The sequence below is a fragment of the Athene cunicularia genome (genome assembly GCF_003259725.1).
Source record: "Athene cunicularia isolate RWA chromosome 13 unlocalized genomic scaffold, athCun1 chr13_part1, whole genome shotgun sequence".
NCBI lineage: Eukaryota > Metazoa > Chordata > Aves > Strigiformes > Strigidae > Athene > Athene cunicularia.
Window position 1 is genome coordinate 19,106,662 of NW_020799117.1, and position 6,539 is coordinate 19,113,200.

Sequence of the window (6,539 nt, forward strand, 5' to 3'; positions counted from 1 at the left end):
AGTCCAGTGTTGGTACCTGAATCCTTAAGAGCAAAAGGAAAAACCGCCCTCTGCCATTTAGATATTTCAAGTGCTTAAACTTAATAGCACATCTTTTCCCCCCTGCAATCAAGCGAGCATTACAGGAGTGCTTGGGGACAGCAGAGGTGCGGGTGGGCCGGGGCGGTGCTGGTGAGGGACGTGCTGGCGGGAGGGTGGCACCTCCATGGGGGAGGTGGGCTCCTCCCTGCGATGGAACGCGTGGCTGTGCCGCTCGGTTGCCTGCCTCATGTCCTGTTAGCTGAAAGGCTGAAGGCATCGTGCTGTCAAAAGAGATGTGTCATTATGCAATAATACGTACTCCAGGCTTTTACTGCAGTTATTCAGTGTCTCCACAATTTACATACCCTTCTGCCATAAATTAGTTATATGAACAGGCTGGCATCTGTACTCTCATCTCCTGGTTTTGTCTGTTCTCCACGAGTCTGTCCACTGGGGCTAAATATTGCCATTAGTAGAGTTAAACTTGTGTCAGATTATCAGATGAGGACCTCTGCCAGTCCAGGGACTTCACCTGTCTAAACGTAAAATTCTTCTCAGCCTTAACATCCTGCCCCATCCACATACTGCAAAAGTTTTATGAAAGCAGAGCTATAACCAGGCAGTGAGCGTTTGCACCCTAAGCAATCTGACAGTCCATTTACAAAAGTACCTCCTTGCTTTCATTGCATTTAACATGATTCTTCCTGCTGTGAAGGTTCATGGAAATAGTCAGATGCAATGAAGGTGTTTTCCAGCCTGACGGAAAGCGGATGACACTGGTTTGCTGGAGGGCGCAGACCCGATCTGCGGTTGTACTGAAAACACAGCGTGAGGGCAGGGAAGGTACCGCCATGTAAGGAAAGCAGCCACCCCCCTGCTCAGCTTGGTCTGCTGCTAGACAAGCTTGACAACTTCCCCCAAAACCTTCCTCAAATGCCTACGACACAGGAATTTAAGTGTGTAGAGACAGCTGAACTCTTGAGTAAGCTGAGCAGAGGTGCTGCAGCCCTGCCAAGCCCAGAATCCCTGCCCCAGAGCCGTCGGTGTTCACAGGCCGGAGGTCCCACCTCAAGCAGGGCACTGGCACCCCGGGAAGGGGGGGTGTGGGGTGTGTGCCAGCTGAGGTCACCTCAGTGCTCCTCCCCTCTCTCTTCTACCCTGCCCTGCTTTTGGCTTTTTGTCTCTGCCATGCGCTAAAGCTTGGGTAAATGTATTTTTTTTTCTCTCCTCATTTTAATGCTTTAATGCTTAAAACCACCTGGGAAAGGGCTCCAGGCCTGGCTGAAGAAGCAGCTGCGTGCGTTCCTTTCCAGTACAACTTAATATTGTAGGGTGATTTAAATATTTATTATCAGCAATTAAGATACTACTACAGCTTTATTAATTTCATTAGATAATAAGCTACTCTTAAAGCATAGTCACAAAAGCAAACAGCAGAATACAAATCTTCGACTGCCATTAATAAAGGCACAGATTAAGGGCAAACATTGCGCTTTTATTTTTGGTGGCACAAATCACTTTTTTATCATTGAGTGCCCAAAGGAAAACGCTGCCTCGAATTTGGAACTTCAAATTTCCAAAGAAGACCTAGAAAAATCAACTTTTGATTGCTTTTATACCTCAGGAGTATCATGTTTTCTGGAACTACTGTATTCATATGGTTTTTGCATCATGTAATGCTGGGGTTTTCCCCTTGGCAGGTGGACAGTGCCATGTCCCTCATCCAAGCAGCCAAGAACCTGATGAATGCGGTGGTGCAGACTGTGAAAGCTTCCTACGTGGCATCGACCAAGTACCAGAAGTCCCAGGGCATGGCTTCGCTCAATCTTCCCGCCGTCTCTTGGAAGATGAAGGCTCCGGAGAAGAAACCCCTGGTCAAGAGGGAGAAACAAGATGAAACCCAAACTAAAATCAAGAGAGCGTCTCAGAAGAAACATGTCAACCCGGTGCAGGCTCTCAGCGAATTCAAGGCGATGGAGAGTATTTAAAGAGAGGTCTCTGTCTTGGTTATTTTTTTCTCTAGCCCACTACTGCTACTTCCAGAACTCTACTTTTAATATTGTAAGGATTTTTCAAAAGTTTACTATTCCTCAAAATGTATTTACTTAATATAATTTTGATAACTTTGTTTAGATTACATGGGGAAATACTCAAATTTATAAGTCCTATCAGTATAGCTTCAGCCTGCGGAAGTGTGTTAATTTAGATTGCTTTTAGATTTCAGGGGTGTATTTCTAGCTGAACATTGTTTTGTATAATCTTGCTTTAAATAAAATATTCTATAACCAAAGAGGATTTTACAGTAACACTAACGGTTAACACTAATAGTTGAATCGTGCTACTCAGAGACTGCAGTTTTTCATTGTGATCAAGAGGAAAATTAGATCTTTTCACTCAAAAAAAAAAAAAAAGTATTAGTGTATTCCTGCTGTCGGGGGTGGAGAGGGAACAAGCTCTGTGTACACCCAGAGGAGTATGAGAATGCAGCAGGCGCTGCCCGCGCTGCCGGAGTGTGACCACGACTGGGAAATGCCTGGAAAAAAGGTGTGACCTGGCCCGGGCCGGGCTGTGCGGGGCGGGGGGCGATGCTGGTGGGACGCTGCTCTCCCGGGCTGCCCCGCAGCTCCTGCCTGAGGGGGCTCCGGGCCGCCCCGGGGGTGTTGGGGGGTCACTGCCAGCCGGCGGGGGCTTCGCAGGCGTCGCTGCTGGGGGAGCTCCCAGCCCCAATCCAGTGACACATGCAATTGTGGAGGTGGCGGATTCCTTCTGTATGACACCGGGCGGGAATTTTAATGCCTGGTTACAAATTACTAATGTATTTTGCTGCGGGACACTAATAAAGTTGCTTTTACCAGCTGGTGTATTGTGGTGCTGTGAATGGAGCGGGCTCCCCGCCCGCCCCTGCTCCCCCTCCCCGGCATTCAGATGCAAATCGGCTTTGTACTCATTTCTCATAATTGCTCTGCATCCCGCCTTGGGCTTCCAAAGGCACCCAGCAAATAATGTTTGCTCAGGCTGCAATTTAGACTATACATTATTTGTGATAACTATAGCTACAAGGTATAATTTCACTGTCTTATTTAAATTTTATGAATTTCCGTGTGGTTTATGCTTACCAATAAAGTCCAGTATTCGAGAAGACGCGCGTGCGCAGGTCAAAGTCGTGTTTGCTGTTTTCTGTAAAGCATCCATTAAAATGGAAAGCAGCCTGTTCTGTAGTTAATGTTTTAAACGGCATCTAAATTTTAGAGCCATTCCTTGGCAACGTTATAATTTTATTTATCTTGATCAGCTTATAATTTACTATATCAAGGTTATTGCTGTCGTGTTACCAAAATGCTGATCAGAATTAAGCTAAATAGTTCTTGGGATATTTTTGCCAAATTTATTATGTTTTCAAGCGTTTTAGCCTCTTGAGTACAGATAATAAACAGCTGCATTGTATACTAGTTTTCATATGCCTTTAACATCTAAACAGATGCCTGCTTGGAGGGTAAGCTGACGTGCTCCTTCCTCTGACATTCAAGGGTTAATGAAATAGATAAGGTGTAGATCTTGGTTTTTTTTCTTTTCCTGGTAATAATTGTCTTAAAGGCTATGTTCCATCGGCTGTTCAGTGGCTCCCTTCAAAATATACTGCTCTCAAAATGTAAGTCTGTTAAAAATGAACCCATAAATTAAGACTTACAGGCAAATTTATATGTATTTAGCTTTTAAATAAATGTTAGTGTATTTTATGCTACAAACTTTGAGCATCAAGTCAACAAATTAAAATACGGTTCCACCTGCTGAAAGCTGGTTTGAAGCCCCACGGGGAGGCAGCGCTGGGGTGGGCGGCCAACAGCCCCGGCGCACCCACCCCCAGAGCCGGGAGCTGCTGCTGCTCCCGGAGCTGCCCTGGGGCTGCAGGGGAGGGGCGCCAAGGTCAATCGCTAATGGTGTAACTTAGTTGCTCTGTTTGGGAGTGCACCGGCGGGGGCTAGGAGGAAAGCGAAGCCCTGGGCCCCGCAGCAGAGGGAGGATTTAGTGTCCTGGGAAGTCTGGTTTCCCATCCCGGGGCTGCGGAGCGAGCAGCGGGCACGTGGTCACCGATCCTCCGCTTCTGCTGCTGCCCGGGCCGGGGCTGCTCTGCCGCCTCCATGGCCCCATCGGCGGGCGGGGGGGTGTGTGCCCAGCTGGGAGGTTTCAATTGTATCCACAGAATCCCAGAATCCTTCAGGTTGGAAAAGCCCCTGGGGATCGTGGAGTCCAACCCTCAGCCCGACTCTACAAGTTCTCCCCTACCCCACATCCCCCAGCATCTCATCCAGACGGCCCTTGAACACACCCCGGGATGGGGACTCCACCCCCTCCCTGGGCAGCCTGTGCCATCAGGCGTGGCTGCTGCTTTTTAAATCTGAGCGAGGACAGGCCAACCTCGTGGGGCTGGTGAGAGGCAGTCCCGCACCTCCCAGCCAGCCCAAAGCCCCCTCGGAAGGAGCCGGCGCAGGAGCAGCACCAGCTCCTACTCGTGTTGCCCCCAGTGAAGCAGCGAGGGGGGCGCCGGGCTTGTTCAACACCGAGGCATTGCAAGTGGGTGGCTGCACAATTAAAAAAAAAAAAAAGTAAATACCTGCTGTGTCAGGGAAAACCTCACAGGTGAAACCCTCAGCGACACTTAAGGACAGCAGTGCTGCGCTGCACGGCGGGGGCGTCCGGGCACCACTGAAGCTGTAACTTTATTAGAGAGCCAATTGAAAAGAATTACAGTAATTACTGCTTGATGTAATTAAGCGCTGGGGGAAGGCTCGTGCAGTTGGTCTCCGCTGTGGCTGCTGGAGGGGAAACGCTCTACCGGGAGGGAGCGAGCGTGGCCGTGTCAGGGTGCAAAAGCCGTGCGGGCGCAAGGTGGGAAAGCTGCTCAGCTGCGTGCCCCGTGGCCCCCGCGGCTCAGCACCGCTGCCCCGTTCACAGGAGCAGAAATCACGGGGCTCCGGGGGCTGGGGATGGAGGGGACCCGCAGCAGCTCTGGGCAGGGAAGGGCTGTGGGAGCTCCCCGTCCGCCAGCGTGTGGGTGGGAGCCGAGCGTGGCTGCTCCCCGCTCACCCCCTGAGACACACCAAGGTATTTGTTGAACAGGAAGAATTTGGGGGTTTTGTTGCACTGCTGTGGGATGACAGCACCTAGTGAGGCCAGGCCCCAGGGCAGCAGCCCTCCCACCCACCCCAGGAGCGGGGACCTGGCTGGGCAGGGACCCTCAGGAAGATGAACCCACATTATCTCCTAATGTGTATTAGTGAAACCACATTAAATCCCCAGGAGAGAGTCTTATTCCAAATTTCAAGTGCTCTTAATTCAATTCAGCGGTGAATCAAGTCATGTTGAATTTATGCTGCTTTAATTGCGTGTGAAGGGTTCGCACGGAGGTTTAATGCTGTTTAACGGATGCCTTTTCCATTCAGCGCTCTCCCCAGCTTTGCTGCTGCCCAGCTCAGAGCCCGGCCCTGGGCTGGGGGCTCTCCTGGCTGGCTGGGGGGATGCCAGCGGGTAGGACGGGATGGGTGTGGAGAGCGGAGCAAAGCACCCTGAGCTGTATTTTCTAATATAAGGACAGGCAGCAGCAAGTGCCGGGTTCAAAACAAGCTGAGGCAGCCAAACCTCAAATATGTGATTATGTGGGTGGTGAGGGGCGTGTGGGTTCAAAACCCCCAACAAAGGAGTTCGAAAAGGAAAAATGCATTAAGGTACCTCAGATGCTCCAATGCTGAAGGCTCAGAGCTTCCCTGTGCTGCGGATTTTGGAGGCTGGCGAGCACCCCGGGCAAGCAGAGACGGTGGTCTCTGTGAGCCCCCTCCCTGCCCACCACGCACCAGGATCTGGGGTGGGGGAGCTCAGGCTGAGCCACCACAACCCTCCTGACGGTTTTGTGGGCATAAAGGGAAATAATGCTGTTTCGGGCCTGGCTGCGTGCGTGATGCCAGCCCAGAGAGGCTGTGGCTTAATGTTCACCGGGGATGGGGGGGGGAGGGCAGGGGCGAGATGACCCCTGTTATCTCCACAGTCAAGGTTTTTATCCCCCCCCTCCTCTCCCCCAGACCCGCAGAGGTGCCTGGTCTGCTGAGCCCTGCCTGGGTCTCCCCTGGCCCCTGCACCCCCCAGCCCTGGGGCCCTCCCGTCCCTGCTTGCCCTGTGCCTGGGCCACGGGCTTGGTGCGGGGACGGCGGCAGGTGAAGGGGCCATGTCGCGCTGCGGGAGCCAGGGTCAGCAGGACGTGAGGCACCACAGCGGGATGTGCCTGCGGCGCCCTGAGCTGCTGGCCATGCAGCGAGCCCGTCTGGGCCGCCCGAGCACGGCCTGTCCTGTCCCTGCCCTGCGAGGCGGGCAGCGGGGCAGACGCCCTGTCATTCCTGTGGGCCGCAGACCAGCAATGCCAGTTTGGGAACGAGCTCGTCATTAGCATGGCCACCAGCCTGGGCTGGCATTTATGGACGGGGAAATCAGCCTGGTGCTTGCCTGTGCGTCTCCGCCACCCTCCAGGG

General features: G+C 52.1%; 1 protein-coding gene across 2 annotated transcripts in view; it reads left to right on the forward strand.

The window, feature by feature from the left end:
* Positions 1–2,316, forward strand: part of CTNNA1 (catenin alpha 1) — a 100,691-nt gene extending 98,375 nt beyond the window's left edge. For both annotated transcript variants that reach the window (XM_026857948.1, XM_026857949.1), the window contains one exon: positions 1,722–2,316. In XM_026857948.1, the coding sequence (XP_026713749.1) occupies positions 1,722–2,009 (288 nt within the window). In that variant the 3' untranslated portion in view covers positions 2,010–2,316. The remainder of the gene's footprint in view (positions 1–1,721) is intronic.
* Positions 2,317–6,539: the final 4,223 nt, after the last annotated feature.